The following is an 18,836-nucleotide window of genomic DNA, read 5'->3' on the forward strand; positions in this document are numbered from 1 at the left end:
AGCCCTTTTCTCACCGATGCGAGCTTTGCCCAACTAATCCATACATCGCACCTGCGGCCTACCTTGCACAGGTGTGGCCCTACGCCTGTAAGTGCGCCACACCAGAAACTAGCAAAATGGTGCAACTTCAAAATTTCGATCCGACACCCGAAACTCACCCGAGTCCTCCCGTTTACAACCTAAATATGCAAACCCATTCTAAAACGCGCTACAAACTCACTTGCGCACTCAGAATTTCTAAAAGAGTTCATCTTGACCCGGTGTTGACCGTGGTCAACTCCAAATCCCTTAAAACTAGATTAGTACCCCCCAAGTCCCTCGAAAATCGAACCAACTGCTCAACCAAGTCATAATCGAAATTCCGGACCTAATGGAATCGATGAAACTTTCAAAAAGACTCCCGATGTTGACTTTGGTCAACCAAACACTTATGAACTTCCAAAAATTCCATTTTCTTACCCAAATCTCATCTGAATGCCTCGGGAATCGCGTCACCAATCCTCACAAGTCAAATTAAGGAAGCTAAGGGAAGGGTCATTATGGGTAAAATAGATAAAACAACCAAAACGACTTAACGGGTCGTTACAAGTTATATATAGATGACTAAATGAGCAATCCCCAATCTACACTAAGGAGGAGAAAGTAAGGTGCAAAGCTATAAAAACAGGCTTAAGTTTAAGTTTTGTATGAATATTTCTAAAGAATTCTTCACTATTATAGTACTCCCTCGGTCCCAATTTGTTTGACATTTTTCGCTTTTCTAGTATCAAACTTCTTAATTTTGATCGTGTGTTTGAACATAGAATCTTTAAATTTTTCAAAATAAAATTTACATATACGTAAAAAGTACAAGAAGTCACTATAATTAATAATTTAAAAAAATTTAAAAGATATATGAAAAAATTCCGGTCAAAGACCAACACGTTTAACTCTCGAGAAGCGAAAAGTGTCGAACAATTTGATCCTTAGGGACATGAAGAATGCATACTTCACTTACAAATACGAAGAAGAAGACTTATCCTTTATTCGTGTGCCCTTTAAATATTTTAAATTGTTAATTATCCTAACTTATAGTACTTTTGTTGTTTTTAAATATGTAAACTATTTTTCAAAATCTTAAAATTGTACGTCTTAAATTTACACTCCAAATAAAGAATTTTGACTCTCGAAATCGGAACGGTGTCACATAAATTGAGACAGAGGGACATGAATAAAGCAGTGAAAGTAAAAGAGATGTGATGAATGACCTTGTGAGTTTTTCCATTGAAGTAGAAAGATCATCAACGCTGGAAATACACAATGGATGAATTGGGAAACTGAGGAGACGGTGGTTCAAGGGATCATTTCAGCCTAATCAAAGTTACCATTTTGCCTTTCTATTATTGATTTAAATGAGATTAGGGCTGTGCAAAAATCGGTTTAACCGATACCGAATCGGAAAAATAATGTTATTAATTTATCGGTATCGGGTTATTAGGTTAACAGTTTTTAATCGGTTTTGTAATTTTTTTTATTAGACTACCGGTTTGGTTTTCAATTTTTAAATTTTAGTTAATAGTTAAATCGATAACCCAATAAGATCATATTGAAATTATTATTTTTATTCCTAATTATAAAAAAGTGGTTTTAGATAGAAACTCTATTCCTAATTTTTTGTTTCCTAAATTCTAATTTGAGTATAAGGCCTTTTGCAAGTTGCAACAACATCTTTGAATTTGCATCAGCCTAGACTTGTATGCTTGAACAGCTACAAGAATTGTTGAATTTGGGATCCACTCCAACAATTATGCAATTACGTAGGTAATGGTTTCAACTTGCAAAAAATATCATCATGGGGGGCTTAAAACACGCAAGATGTTACTTAGGATTTAGACTATAAATATACCCCTCCCCTCGCTTATTAGGCATCTGATTTCATCACAAGTACTATATTAGTGCATTCAAACTCTTACTTGTCCGGTGACGCGGTTTGACAGTTCAACCGGAGATAATAAAATTTACTTAATTTTTTTTTGCTTATTGCTTTACAATATTTTGTTCTTATTCATTTTTTCAATTATTCTTATGCAATAAGCCCTTGAACTTCGAATACAAATTCGATTGTTATTCTAAATTATAGATTTATGGGTAACACTATATAGAAGTAACTTCATGATGCGTTCAGTATCTATTCGTAAAGATTTGTGTTGTCCTTGCATTTTCTTTCCCCACAAACTCCCTTGAAACATAAGATTTGCTTGGATTTGGAAGTACAAATTTAGCAAATTGTTTGAATATTTTCAACTGAAGTTGGCTGGAGTTAAACCAATTTCAGATTTGGCTAACGCCAACCTTGATATTTCTAACTATAAATATAAATATAGCTTGAAGTTGAAGGTTGTCGAGTCTAATTTCAAACATAAATATCTGAGTTCCAACTGCACAATTAATAGGTCAAACTTCAAACATCGGCAGTCCATGACTTCACACTCGTATGTTTAAAGTTTGCAACCTTAGACTAGAGTTCTCAACTTTGGTCTCGTAGTTGAAACACTGTCATTTTTGCCTATTCCTTGGATATCAATCCTCCAAGAAGCTATATGTGCACTTGCTCTAATGTGAATTTGAATTAATTGGACAAATAAGTTTCGCATCACTAGAGTAAACATTTCACGAGATATCCCATTTGACACCACTACATAACATGTATCCAACTTTTAAAATTCTGCACATCTCTATACTTTGAAATAACTGCAGACATGCAGTCAAAAGTTTCATATGGTGCAATCAGACATTTTTGCTTGAAATCAAGGCAAAAATGGCTAAGTTTCAGCTAAATGTGCATGAACTTCAGAGACAAAAGCTTAAATATCAAATAAAAATGACTAAAAGGCAAAAATTGCTAAGCTTTAACTATATGTGTTTGTATTTTAATCATATGTGCCTGAAATTATTTCGAAGTGGATACACTTATACAGTTTTATGTACTATAAATATGATTTAAATGGCGATCCATCTCACCTCAATGATCATGTAAAAGTTTGGGATGTCAAACTCAAGATTGTACATTTTTGCTCATTAATGATCCAGGGAGACAATTTAAAAAAAAAAAAAAAATGGGGATCCAAAAATCGAATACGTGTTCACTTCACCCATCCCTCGTAGTTAAAGACATCATTGGATGAAATTAGAGGTGCACCTCTTGACTGGCCCACTTCAGCCTGACACGTGCTCAGTCAAACGTAACAACACAAATCCTTGTTAAAATTGGAGTCTTTGTAATTGTCACATTTTCTAGGTTTGATCGTAAAATATTGTTTTTGACTTTGCTTATAAACTCAAATAAGAATTAGACTGTCTTCGATCAATTCATGTGACATTTTTTTAATAAGTCTAACAAAATAATATTTTAAATTTATTAGTAATAGTTTATTTTTTTGTAAGGTTCCTTATTCTTCAATGTGTACTGCTATACGTTACTTCATTTATTTTGCATCTTGATATTTTGTTGTCTTATATTTCTTGCAATCCTGCGATAATTATGTTTCTTTTGAGCTGAAAATCTATCGAAAACAACATCTCTACCCACTAAGGCAAAGTAAAGTCCACGTACATCCTACCACCCCTAAATCTCACTTATGGCGCTACACTAGGTATGTTATTGTTATTTATAAGAGTTTAATTTTAAAATCACACAATATATTTTTTTTAAAGTTCATGTCCAAATCAACATCTATCACATAAAAGGAGTGAAATAAAATCTATTGGCCTCTTACAATTTGAGTAGAAGAAGATGTCTTTTTCAGATTTCTTATGTGATTTTTCAGATTTATTATGTTTAAAAAATAAAAATCTCTCGTAAAAAATTCATAAAACTAAAAAAAAATGTGGAGCAATATTCATTTTCCAATTCCAATATAGTTTTAAAATTGGAGTCTCCCTGGTCACCTTTCTAGGTTTGATCGTGAAATATTATATTTTGACTTTACTTCCTAAAAGTCGAATAAGAAAAGATGCCAACAAAGATCCTGTCAAATAAAAATTAATTTTCCAATTCCAATATGGTTTAAAACCAGTTGTACTCATAGGAATCAACGTCGTACCAAATCTTCTTTCACTGTCACATCAGTTTGGTCTCACCAAATCAAACCTATAATACTTTTCCTTTTCCTCAATTCTAACGAAAACATTTTGTCTCAACTTCCAAAAACCAAAAATCCCTTTTTTTCCATTACTGGTTTCTTGACTTTTTCAATTTTGTTTATACCCTTAAACCCCTAAGTACATTTTGTATCCAATTTCAAGACTCAATTTTTAATCTTATTTTAAGCAGATTTTCGTGGCTTGTTCCATAAAGCAGTAACCTTTATCAAGGGTAAATTTCACGGATAGTCACAAAACTCTTTTTTTTTTTTTTTCAAAGTTGCTTAACTATGTTTTTTAACACAAAAATTACATAATTATCACGTTTTCACCAAAATCATTCAAATATATTTTCTAACACAAAAATCACATAATTGTCACTTTTTTTTTTTATCAAAATCACTTAACTATATTTTCTAACGCAAAAGTTACATAATTATCACTTTTTTCACTAAAGTTACTTAACTATATTTTCTAACACAAAAATCATAAAACTTTCAACTTAATAACACAAAAATCACACCTACAAGAAAAATCCAACTTCCAATAGCCAATTTTTTTTTAATTCTTTTTTTGTCTCAATCTTCAAAAAAAAAAAAAAAAATCCCCTGTTTTACATTAATGGTTTCTTGACTTTTTCAACTTTTTATACACCCTTAAACCCCCTAACAACATTTTGTATCCAATTTCTTTCATTATTTCTTCTTCAAAGACTCAATTTTTATCAATGGCTTGTTCCATAAAGCACTCACCTTTATCAATCACACCTTCAAATTTTATTCCAAAAAGGGGTTATAATAATTCAAATCTTGGATTTTTACAACTCCCATCAATTCCAAAAACAAAGATTAATAAAAAATGGGATAAAAAACCTCTTTACATATCAAGAATTGGTAAGCCATTGATATGCAAAGCATATGAAGCTGCTGATAAATCACAGCCATTGGATGTAAACATTGAGTTACCAAAACAATCAAAGGATGTTGTTAGTGCTCAGAAGGTTAAGATTAGTATATATTTTGCTACATGGTGGGCATTGAATGTTGTTTTCAATATATATAATAAGAAAGTTCTTAATGCTTATCCATTTCCATGGTTAACTTCTACTTTGTCACTTGCTACTGGTTCATTGATTATGTTGATATCATGGGCTACAAGAATTGCTGAATTCCCAAAAACTGATCTTGAGTTTTGGAAGACTCTGTTTCCGGTAAGATTTCTGTGATTTTTTTTGTTGTTATGATTAGGTGTTAAGAGTTTTATGTGATTTTGGTTTTTATAGGGTTTTTGCTAGGGTGGTTAGGGTTTAAGGAGTTTTATGTTTTATTTCATATGTAAAAAAGGGCGGCCCGGTGCACTAAGCTCCCGCTATGCGCGGGGTTCGGGGAAGGGCCGGACCATAAGTGTCTATTATACGCAGCGTTACCTTGCATTTCTGCAAGAGGTTGTTTGCACGGCTTGAACCCGTGACCTCGAGGTCACGTGGCAGCAACTATTCTAGTTAAGTCAAGGCCCCCTTCTTTTATTTTCATATGTGTTATCTGTAAATAGACCCTTGTGATCCGGGCCTTCTAGAGTGCCATGCATAGCGGGAGCTTAATGCACCTGGCTGCCCTTTCTTTTTTAGCTGCTGTAAAAGTTATGTAGTATTGTTATATACTCCCTCATTCCAATTTATGTGATGATGTTTGACTGAATACGGAGTTTAAGAATGAAAGAAATGCTTTTGTTGGGGCTGTTAGGGTTTAAGAAGTTTTCAAAGTTATGATTTTTAGCAGGGGCGAAGCTAGAGTGTTGGCCAAACCTGGTAGCTTTGGTTCAAATTTTGTATTTATGTTCAGATTATTAATTTAGAACTCAGTAGCTTAAAAAGATTAGTATCCGGAATCCTGGCTGCGCCTTTGATTTTTGTATTGTTATATAATCAAACCGCTCTATGACGACATCCCTTCTCTGAATACGAAATGCTTTTTTAGAGAACGTATAATATAACATAACATGAAAAATCGGTTCCAAAGATAACTTGGCCGTTATAGTGAAATGTTTTTATAGATAGGTCTGATCGAATAGTACTTTAGTAGTTTATGAATATACAGGTCTCGAGTTTCTGGAATGAGAAACTCTTAGTAAAGAGTGTTCCTTCTTTACTGGCGCTAGTGTGCTAATGTGGATAGGATATTGGATACATAAAGCAAAAAAAGAAGTTTATCAGTATGTAAATTTTATTTGAATAAGATTGAGAAATTAACTTTTACCCCGGTTACTTTGCGTTCGGTCATATGAATGGAGAGTACATGGTTTTTTATTTACTTACTTTTCATCATTTTTCAAATAATATTCTTTAATTTTGTGTTATTTTTTGGTGGTGATGTAGGTTGCAGTTGCTCATACAATTGGGCATGTAGCAGCCACAGTTAGTATGTCTAAAGTTGCAGTTTCCTTCACTCATATAATCAAGAGTGGTGAACCGGCTTTTAGCGTATTGGTTTCAAGGTTTTTGCTTGGTGAGACATTTCCGCTTCCGGTATATTTGTCGCTTGTGCCAATCATTGGTGGTTGTGCACTTTCAGCTGCTACTGAGCTCAATTTCAACATGACTGGTGAGAGCAATTATGATTTACATATCATTTAATCGTGCAATTTCGGTTATGTTTGATATTTAGTTTATTGTTATTACAGGTTTTATGGGGGCAATGATATCAAATCTTGCATTTGTGTTCCGGAATATATTCTCAAAGAAAGGAATGAAGGGGAAGTCCGTTAGCGGGATGAACTATTATGCGTGTTTGTCTATTATGTCTCTGTTAATTCTAACGCCTTTTGCAATTGCAATGGAGGGCCCCCAGATGTGGGCATTAGGTTGGCAAAACGCTGTCTCTCAGATAGGACCCAATTTTGTTTGGTAAGAACATAAAACTTCCGCTTCTCATGATGCGTGCTCCCAGTATTTGCAGTTTTTGACGTATTCTTTGCTGTTGTAATGATATTATACATTTATCTCTGGATACATATATTATATCAGTTTGAGGCAGACTACATCTTCGGCAAAGTGACTTGAATCATGGTTGTCTTGTTTGAAGATTTCAGAAAGCTAATCGATGATTTAAATCATGGAGAATTAATCCCATCTTGTCTTGGCTTCCACAGGCATCATCTGTATTAACGGATGGTGTCTTATAGTTTGTTTAGCCAAGCTTCCATCTACTTATTTTGAGAAGTGTTTTTTGTCAGATACACTTTTAGAAAAAATATATTTTTTGAAGGGTGGCAGTTTGTGTTTGGCTAATCATTTTGAAATGTATTTTAGCTTAGAGCAGTACTTTGTGCTTGACCAATGTTCCAAAGTGCTTATGGGGAAAAGCTATTTTCTTTGGCTTCTGAAAAACTTCTTCTTGTTACTTTTCCCTAAAAGTTTGGCCAAACACCTCAACTTTCTAAAATTAGCACTTTTGACTCTCTAGAAGCTTTGGCCAAACAGGCTACTAGTTTCTAGCTATTTCTTGCATATATCTGAATCATTCAATTAACTGTTGCTAACAGCATTGCTTGCTTTTGTGGTTATGTTAAAGTTTCTTCGGTAATCATTTTCACGAATAGGCTAATAACTGTTTTTTCTCTATCGCTTTGATATATGATATCAGGTGGGTGGCTGCGCAAAGCATATTCTATCACTTGTATAACCAGGTGTCTTATATGTCCTTGGATGAGATTTCTCCCCTAACGTTTAGCATAGGAAATACAATGAAGCGGATATCTGTCATAGTTTCCTCTATCATAATCTTCCAAACGCCTGTCCGACCCGTCAATGCACTTGGAGCTGCCATTGCAATCCTGGGAACCTTCATTTATTCACAAGTGAGTTTCTCCTTCACTATCTATTTAGACATTACTTGAAACTTTTGCTGCACCAATAATTCGTATTACTACATGTGGCAATAATTCGTATTACTACATGTGGCCTATATTGTTCTGCTTCCTTCTCGTGTTACTTGCTGTTAATGACAAATCAAGTCTTCAACGGCTAAAATATGGGCGAGTGAGCATTAAGAACGACAAAACAACTGCCTATGTTTTGAATACTCTGGCCGTACATGTTACTGAGATATGCTAGCCGCACCCCCCCCCCCCCCCCCCACCGTGCTCCAATTTATGTGAAGGTATTTGACCGGGTATGGAGTTTAAGAAACAAAGGGAGACTTCATTTGAAACTTGTGGTCCAAAATAAGCTATAGATATTTGTGTGGGATATAAATCATCTCATTAAGGGTAAAGTGGATATTTTAAAGTCAAATTTTCACAAAATATAGAAATGTGTCATTCTTTTAGGACTGATTAAAACAGAAAGAATCATATAAATTGGGACAGAGGGAGTATCTGGTAGTACAATGGTCATCAGTGTATTTAATTTTTTATCATGCTACATATATTACGTCTGGAGATAAATAAAATCTCAATGATAATTGAGATGACCGTTTCCAAAGCAGGGTTGTCTTGCCACGGTGCTCTAGTATAATTGATTAGGATCTTGATTAGAATATGCTTTCAGTAATCAGACTGTTTTACTTCATACATTTAACGCTTGGTACTGACTCAATTAAGGACTTAATATTGAATAATGATCCGGTACTTCTTTTAGTTACTCTGAGCATTTTATACACCAAAAATGTACTTCCCATTTAAGTTCATGCCCTCATAAAATTTATATCCCTTAAACTGGCGATTTAAGGATGATTTATCTTGAAATAAGCCAAATAACGACCATATTCTGTCTACAACTTAAGCTGTTGGAGCAATCACAATGTCTACTTATAAGTATAGTTTACACAGTACTTTCTTTTTACGTACCTTTCAGTAATTGATTGAAATGTCTTCTTGTACTAATCTTGTGCAATAGTAACAGCATATATTTACATTTTGGAGAGATCCGTATACATACTAATTGCATTCGGAAGATTAAAACAAAATTTGGAAGACAGCCTCTGAAATTATTTGCAATTATAATTGCTGAACACTTTCATTTATGGTTATTCTGCATTTCTGTCGTGAAGAACCCTGCGTTTGACCATTTTCGTTCTGTTTTTTTCTCGAGCAGTCAAAACAATAAGGTAGTCTACTAGAGGGATATCGAGATCCATGGAGGTGACTGGAGGTACAGAGATGTTGTTGCAGCTTTTATTGCTCTTTCTCGCGTTAGCTCAGCGAGGATCGGAGGGTTCATTATCTTTTAATCCAGTTCTTTTATTCTCCTGTTGAGTTTTTCTCTTTTTCTTTGTCCAAAGTGGGATGAGGTAGATATGCAAGTTGTGGGAAAATAATGTGTAGCAAATGACTAGACAGTTGATATTCTTTAGTATAAGTAGAGGCAATATTAAGTTATTTCTGCATCTACACTCTTCTATACTATCCCAACCCAGGGCCTTATACCTGGCTTGAACCCGTCAACCAGTTCGGTTAAATCGGTAACCGGAATCGGTAAAACCGGTTAACCGGTTCCGGGTAACCGTTTAATTATTACCGGTCCAGTTCCGATTTTTTTGAAACCAGAACCGGTTAAACCGGTAAAACCGGAACCGGACCGGTTAAACCGGTGAAATAAAAAAAAATTATAGCCGTTGGCCTTGGGCCTTTGTCCGTTAATGGACCGTTGGCAACGGTCCATTTGCAAAAATGGTTGTTGCCAAACGGTCATAAAATTAATTTTTGGCCCCCTAACCCCCCAAACTTTTTTTTAACACTTTAACCCATCCCCCACCACTATATAAACCCTTCTTCATTTTCATTTTAATTCACACCAATTCACTTTTCTTCTCTTTCTCTCAAATCTCAATCTCTCAATTATAGTTACTTTGCAATAATTAGCCACAAAGTCTTATTATAGTTTCAACTTTAAATTATCAATTTTGCAATTATAATATTGTTGGTGGAGTTGGTGATTTTGCAACAATCCGAAGTAGCTTTGGTGGATTTGCAATTCTATCCGCCTTCACTTTGTTGGAAATTAATCCGGCAATTTGGTACCTTCGTTCCAACTCTATCTTTATTTTTCGCAATTTAATTCTAGCAATTTATTTTTCGCAATTTAATTTACGTAATTTAATTCTGGCAATTTAATTTGTTGTAATTTATTTTCTTGTGATTTATTTGATTGTGATTTAAATTAATTCTATTTAATAATGTCAAAGAGATTAAGACGTGGTGCCGGCAGTAGTAGTCGTATTGTTAGGGGTGGGCTTAATGAGGAAACATTTGTGGAAGAAACACCTAATTTAGGTATTGATGTTGGTGGAAATAATTCACTTTTAGGTCATGAGGCAATGCAACAACATTTTACCGACACTTTTAATGAAGATGATGATGATGAAACACAACCCCCCGAAAACCCCATAGGAGATACATGTCCTGCACAATCACATACACAAGACAAACCGCCTAGAACTCGTAAGCCAACAGCTAAAGTTTGGAAATTTATGACTAAGAATAGGGAAAACCAATCAGCTACATGTACCCTATGTGGACAAGTATTTAGTTTTAAGCAAGGTACTGGTAAGGATGGTGGAACGAGTACACTAAATGGTCATATGAGAACCAAAACATATGAATGTTTGGGGAGAGCAAACGGGTTCAAATGTGGGGGGTATTCAAATGACGATAGACCCACGAACCGGTAGAAATTTTAAGTATGACAAGAAAAAGAGCGTGTAGAAATAGCTAAAATGGTAGCTTATGATTGTTTACCATTTTCCTTTCCCTCGGGTTTGGGGTTTGTTACTTACAATCAACGTTGTTATAATCCGTTATTTGAGGGTATTCCTAGAAGTACTTGTAGAGTCGATGTTATAGATTTGTTTAAAAAATATAGATTTTATTTGCGCCATGTATTTAATTCTTTAAATTGTAATATTTGTCTTACCGCTGATTTGGGTCTTAGTCTTAACAAGTTAGATTTTCTTGCTATTACATGTCATTGGGTTGATGAAAACTGGGTTATGCAAAAAGAATTATAGCTTTTTTATATGATTCAATGTCTACTATTATGAGATTTTTTAACATTTATAGAAAAACACTTTGTATTGTTTTAGATAATGCTTCTAATAATACAAAGGCGATAGGTCTTATAAAAAGAGAAATAAACTCTCCGCTAAGAAATATTTTTCATGTAAGATGTAGTTGTCATCTTAATTGTTAAAGATAGTCTTGTGCATTTTGAAGATTCTGTTCAAAAAGTTAGAGATGCGATTTGCGTTTCTTTTTTGTAATGCTAATAGGGGAAGAATTAGAGATTTTAAGAATGCTTGTGTGGAAAATAACCTTAGACCTAAGAAAATTCAAGTACAAATTGAGACTAGGTGAAACTACACTTAAATTATGCTACAACAAGCATATGAGTATAGGATTCCATACAACAAGTTCACAACAAATATAATACTGATAGTGATGATTGGTTAAATTATTCGCATTGGGAAGATGTTAAAGAATGTGTTGACCTCTTAGAAAAATTTTATAATGCAACTCTTGCTTTTTCTAGACAATTCTATCCCACGGTAACCGGAATTTTTGCCTACTTAGCGGAAATAGCTAGAGTTTTACAAGAGTATAAATATAAACCCGGTTATCAAGTGGCTATTTTTGAAATGATAATCAAATTTTAAGAAGTATTTTCTTCCCATCCCAACTTTATTTATATTCGGTTCTCTTTTAAATCCTTGTTTAAAAGTGTCTTATACTAAAAATTTGGTTAGTCAAATTTATACATTTTTAGAAATTGAAGAGGGAGTTCAACCATCTTTAGCTGAAGCCGAACTCGCTATTGATGATGAGTTTAGAAAAGTTTTTACTCATTATTCTAGTTTGGAAGAACGTGCTACACCCGTTGCTCCACGCCCTACTACTTCTCAGAGTAGCAAAAAGGGCTTCTCGGGTTTAAAAGTTTTACATTCACATCAAACTTCTTCTTGTACTGCAAACTTTGATGAATATAACTTTTATTTGATGCAGCCAAATGTGGATATCAAGGAACTGGATGACTTGGACGTCTTAGCATGGTGGAAGAAGTACAAGACAAGTTATCCGGTACTTTCAAGAATGGCTCGAGATATCCTTACGGTTCAAGTATCAACCGTGGCTTCGGAGAGCGCATTTAGCCAAGGAAAACAGCAAATTGGAGACCATAGACATTCATTATCCGACTTTAGCTTGCAAGTACTAGTGTGCATTCGCGATTGGATTAGATCGGAGCGACGCAACCAAAACTTAGAAGCGGAGGAAGGCGAAGAGGAAGAAATTGAAGATTTGATAGCTAGTGGACCGGACCAAATGGAAGACTTTGAAGATATTTCCATGACCGAATATGATGTGGGGGAAATTAACGAAATAGTTCAAAATTGGTGATTTTATTATTCTACTATTTCTGTACAACTCATGTATTATTTGCAAGTTAAAAAAAACTACAACTTGCAAATAAGTGTTATCCAAGAATGAATAAAATATATGGCTCATTGAGCTTTCTTCTATTTACTTGTGTTCATATTTTTACTTTTATTAAGTTAGGAATATACCTAAAATATACTAAGAATATACTTAAATTAAAAACTAAAAAGTTATATATTTGAAAAATAACTAAAATATACTAAGAATATACTTATAATATATAGTATACTATAAGTATAACTTATATATATATATATATATATATATATATATATATATATATATACGAATTTATAAACTTAGAAAAAAATTAAGCTATAAATAACATAAGTTATAAGTATATATAGTATACTTAAACATATATATATAAGTATATATATGTATATATAGTATATAATATATATATATATATATATATATATATATATATATATATATATATATAGATATATATATATATATATAACCTGAGTATATTGATATATATACGTATATTCTTACTATATTTTAGGTATATGTAGTATAACACTATAACTTAAGCATATATGATATAACTTAATATATATATGTATACACGTATATTCTGTATTGCTGACTTGCTGTTAGCCTGTTAGTCAGTAAATATTTAAACTTTACTTATAAACTTGTATAACATATGTAAATATACCTAATATATATATATATATATATATATATATATATATGTAATACAAAAAACAAAAACAAAAAGGTTTTGGTGAGGTTTCAAACCGGTTAAACGGTTCCGGTTTTTTAACCAGAAACCGGCCGGTTCCCTAACCGGTTACCGGTCCGGTTTCGGTTAAACCGGTTGACAGGTTTACCTGGCTATAAAAGAAATGCAGGACATGGCTGAAGTTTAGGCTTTTCTGCTTGAAGTTTAGAAAAAAAAAAATGAACATCATGCACATATGGTTGCATTCAGCCGCATATAGCTGACGTTCAGGAAAAAATGACTGAATTTCAATCATATGAAACTTCACGCATTTTGTCTGAATTTAGGCTTTTAGATACCTCATGTCAGAAGTTAATGTAATAGATTCGTAAACACATGTAATAGATTCGCAATTGTTTACGCACGGCAAATATTGCTTAAATGATAATCTCAAAATCGAGTATCTATGCACTTTGAAGTAACTATACATATACCTTCTGCCCCATCCTTGAAGTCATATCGCCGATGCATAAAAGTTCGAAAATCTACCCTTTTTTCATAATAACTTCAAACATTAGGGTGTGAAGTAGTAAAATTCACATCTAAAATTACAAATTTTGCGACAACTTCAAACATACGGATCAGTAAAATCTAAAAAAATGCTAACAGACCAATTACACCTAAAAGATCCTGTCTCAAAGTAGGTGTGGAAAATATACAAAAGCCTATAGCATTAGAGGGTCCTGGGTAGGGACCGTTAGCTCTATTATCTTGGAATTATTAAAGCGTATAAAATAATTTAAAAACTATTGTTTTATGACTAGATTCGAACCAAATCTCCATAAAAAGATTGAAGATTGATTGATTGTTTGTTATTGATGCCACCCCCTACCTAGTGGAATAGAATTAGTAATATCAGTACTCCCTCTGTTTCAATGTACAATGTGAACTTATTTTAGTGGGTATAAAATTTAAGAAAGAATGAAAAAAAATTAAAATTTATTGTTTAAAATAAATTATATATATTTGTGTGACTATAAATCATTTAAAAAGTAAATTTGTTTTCAAACTTAGAAAGGGATCATTCTTTTTTATACTGATTAAATAGGAAATAGGTTCATATAAATTGAAACAGGGGGAGTAACATTTTTTTAAAAAAATGGCGTGACATCATTTTTGTAATTTGTTTTAAAAATAATATTCTTTTTAATTTGAAAGTAGTTACTTCGCATCTTATATTTATTGGTAAATTTGAGCGTTTACTCGTAGCAAGAGCATGGAAATTTGAGCGAACGAAAGATACGAAATAAATCAGATTGATAAAATTACCATGTGAAATCCTCGATTACCGTGAAGGTTATGAACTTAGAAATGGAGAGCACTTTGAAGCAGAATGAATGGGGAGCGCTTTGGAAGAAGTGATATGTTACTGAGTCGTCTAGTAGTTTACAGTAGAAGGAGTGAAAGCCACTTGACTGTAAGGAGAGGAGCTCGGAAGAATTGGGGGAAGAAGGGCACACAAGGAATAAATGGGAAGATCGAAAAGTTAGAAGAAGAAAGGACTTTTTGGTTAGACGCGTGGTAGCACGCGTGGTAGCTACATAAATGTTATACTCCCTTCGTTTCAATTTATGTGAACCTTCTCGGAGTACGAGCGTCAAATTTTATAACTTTGACCATAAATTTTGACATAGATTTTTCAAGTTTGTAAGAATAAAATTTACATATTTAGAAACTATAGTAATGATAATTTATAATTCAAATAATTTAAAAAAAAATGTGAGAAAAACGTGATTAAAGAACCACCTCGTAGACTCCCCAAATAGTAATAGATTCACATAAATTAAAACAAATGGAGTATTATATTTTAAATTATATATTTTAAAAGTATTATAATCATTAAAATATTATGATATGTTTAAGATCATAAATTTTTAATAAGCGATCATTCAAATAATATCAAAACCAAAGAAGTGCAAGATTTCATATTATATGTCTAGAAAGTTAAGTAGGCTTGATCCTATTTCTCATTATAATGTTTTTGAAGGAATCTGTAGGTAGTTTGAGGATGTCAATTTATTTCACTCAGTGTTAAAAAATTGAATTGTTAGGTAAGCTATCTTATCATCAGATATCAAATTAATATTTTAATAATATTTTCTTGAGTTAAGGGTCTTTCAGGAACAACCTCTCTAGCTGTGCAAAATAGGGATAAAATTTGCGCACACTTAACTTTTCTCAGTTCTCACTTGTATAATTACGTTGGATATGTTGTTGTTGTATATTTTAAGAATGCTTACTTACAAATATTCTTTGGGTAATCTTACAATGTAATAACTTAATTCTAAATTTTTTAATCTTCATTGGATATCTTCATCATATAGATTTATCGAAAGCCAAATCTTGAAAATGATCTGATTGACTCAGTTGGATTAATATTATTATTATGGATTGATTGCTCAAATAGCACGAGTTTTTACATTCCTAATACTCCACTTTTAATTACCATCTTATTTCGTTAAAAGTATGTTAACTTTCACCGTCTTCTTCTTTACAAGTATACTTTCTTTAGCCTTTCCACTTCAATTTTGACTTATTTTTCGAAAAGGTTCGATTATAAACTGTCACTTGCACATGTAATATTTGCACCTTTTTATTTGAATAAAGCTATCTTTTTCTTTGACGTCTTTAGGGGTGCCAACAACCAAAATATATATAGTAATAATTAAAATAGAGGTTTCCTTTAACACGTTTAAGTTTTTTCCTCAACAGATTCTTGATAGTTTAAGGTTGTATCTACAATTTCTACATGATTTGTGCAAGCAACGTGTGCACGATATATTGTATCGTTTTCTAGTTTTAAGACGTGATTTTTGTTTCTAGTTTAATATAATTTGTATCATTTTCAAACTCTGTTGGTATGGTGGACTGGTGGGGTAGATACATATTTTAAGATAAATGTTTATACACATAACAAAATTGAAAATTTCTTGTAGAACCTCTTGAGTTAATTTGCACGAACGAGCTAGTAAGCATTACTTTCCCAGTGTTAAATACCTTAAAAACAGCCAGACTAATCTAATTAACAATTTTCTTGAAATTTACGTACTCTCCTTAATTTCTGTAGAATACTTCTAACAAATGCATAAAGCAGGAATCCATCTAATGCATTTTTGTTCCATTCTGAGGGCAAATAATTTGCTATGCAGACATAAAATGATTGTCTATTGCTGGACCATTGTCTGTTAATTTGGAAGCAAATATCGCAATATGTGCTAATCTTAATGATTTAGGACAACCTTTAAACAAAAACTCCAAAGGTGATATGATGCTGATTGAAAAATGAAACAAGATTCTATTCATCTCTCCCCACGATTTGTCTTGTCAATTTTTTTTTTTTTTTTTGGTTCCAAATCTTGTCAAGTTAATTTCATTAATTCTCAGTTATTGACAGGAGTGGGCACCGTTTTATCCAACCCGAAATCCAAATAAAAATTCGAACTTTTCCGATAATTGATTTGGATTCTTAGATTATGAATTGGAGTTTTGATTTTGTTTTTAAAATTTATGAATTTCGCATTGGATTGGTACTATGATTTTTAGAATATCAAAAAATTCAAATTTTTATACCTTTTATTCAGCCCTACCCAAATCATATGTCCTCAAGAATAATGGGCAATTGCACGATTGCACTTATTCGGGGATGGTCTTTAATTTTTGCCCCTCAAATTGTTAGTCTTTAATTTTTACCTTTCGCCTAAAGTAATCCCGAGGTTCTGGGTTCGAACCCCGGCTCAGTAAAAAAAATCACAAGGCAGAGTTTCATAGCAAAGTAGGCCTATTCGGGCAAAAGTTAGGCCTTAACTTTTTCCTTGCAAAGTAAAAAAAAAAAATCTGCCTTAAGGCAGACTTTTGCCTGAATAGGCCTACTTTGCTACGAAACTCTGTCTTATGAATTTATTTATTTATTCTTATTGAGCGGGAGTTGGAACCCAGAATCTCGAGGTATTTTCGGCCAGTTTTTTAAGCGAAGGGGAAAAAAATTAAAGACCAGCCATTTGAGGGGCAAAAATTAAAGACCAGCACCTTTGAAGGGGAATCCGTGCAAAAAAATGATACTAATAAGTCTAATTTCCAAGGTCCAATATACGATGGCCCTACCCCATTATAGTAATAAATCCAATATGGAATTTTCTACTAAATCAAAAGGCTTAATACCCGGATGGATCCTTAAACTTGGCATGTTTTGTAAGATAGGCATATAAACTTATAAGGTGACCAGATAGACACTTAAACTTACTCAAAGTGTATTTTTCAAGTTTTTCAGTTGTTTTGAAAACAAAAACTATATTTTTCAAACACTCACAATTTTCATGGCCAAACAAGCCCTAAATATATCACAAAATATTTTTTTTAAAATGCAAAAATAAGGCAAACGCATATACATGAGACTATAAATGTGCACTTAAACCAATAAATACTCGCTAATCGCAATTTTGCAGCTTTCAAGTAACTCGATTTTTTTTTACACTTGAATAATTAAAAAACAATAACTTTAACCAATAAAAATCATTAAAAAAAGAAATTTCAAATTAAGAAATTTCTTTTTTTTAAGGATTTTCTTCTCGGCTTTACAGTTTTCTTAATTTGAAATTTCTTTTACACTTGAAATACTGAACTTAGAAATTTCTTAATTTGAAATTTCTTTTTTTAAGGATTTTTATTGGTTAAAGTTATTGTTTTTTAATTATTCAAGTGTAAAAAAAAAATCCGAGTTAATTGAAAGCTGCAAAATTGCGATTAGCGAGTATTTATTGGTTTAAGTGCACATTTATAGTCTCATGTATATGCGTTTGCCTTATTTTTGCATTTTAAAAAAAATATTTTGTGATATATTTAGGGCTTATTTGGCCATGAAAATTGTGAGTGTTTGAAAAATATAGTTTTTGTTTTCAAAACAACTGAAAAACTTGAAAAATACACTTTGAGTAAGTTTAAGTGTCTATCTGGTCACCTTATAAGTTTATATGCCTATCTTACAAAACATGTCAAGTTTAAGGGTCCATCTAGGTATTAAGCCAAATCAAAATATAACATAGGGCTTTCTTCTTTCTCACGATTTGCTCTCACCGTCTGTAAGGAAAGCTTAATACACGACATGAGCAGCCGGGTGACCTTAATCCTTATTAACCGTAAAAAGTTATACATTTTAAGGAGCAAACTAGTAGGTAAATTGAAGTTGTTAATTTTTATGGTCTGCCTTAAAGGCTTACAATTCAAAACTGAAAATTCGAAATATGCAAATCAATTAATCCAAAATTGAACTTAAAAAATCCAATCCAATCCAAACTTATTTGGATTGGATATGGATTGTATTTTCTTTAATTCGAAAATCGATAATCCAAACCGAAATTTTTATATCCAATCTGATGGCCCGAACATCCACCCCTCGTGAGCTTTCGAAAAAGATCACTTATTTTTTTTTGCCAAAGTTAACAACTTAACTCCATTCATAGACTCGAATTTCGTCCTGAAATGGTGAAAAATATGGCTCGGGATAGCAGTGGGGCCGGGCAAGGCGAGTTGAGGTTTAACGGGCAAAAAATTTAACCTG

General features: G+C 32.7%; 1 protein-coding gene across 1 annotated transcript; it reads left to right on the forward strand.

The window, feature by feature from the left end:
* The first annotated feature begins 4,769 nt into the window (after positions 1-4,769).
* On the forward strand, positions 4,770-11,775 carry LOC132618970 (glucose-6-phosphate/phosphate translocator 2, chloroplastic-like). The gene is made up of 5 exons (XM_060333958.1): positions 4,770-5,332; positions 6,497-6,722; positions 6,802-7,024; positions 7,764-7,977; positions 9,215-11,775. The coding sequence occupies exons 1-5, from the start codon at positions 4,850-4,852 to the stop codon at positions 9,224-9,226; spliced, it is 1,158 nt and encodes a 385-aa protein (XP_060189941.1). The 5' UTR covers positions 4,770-4,849; the 3' UTR covers positions 9,227-11,775.
* The last annotated feature ends 7,061 nt before the right edge of the window (positions 11,776-18,836 follow it).

The sequence above is a fragment of the Lycium barbarum genome, chromosome 11 (genome assembly GCF_019175385.1).
Source record: "Lycium barbarum isolate Lr01 chromosome 11, ASM1917538v2, whole genome shotgun sequence".
Lineage (NCBI taxonomy): Eukaryota > Viridiplantae > Streptophyta > Magnoliopsida > Solanales > Solanaceae > Lycium > Lycium barbarum.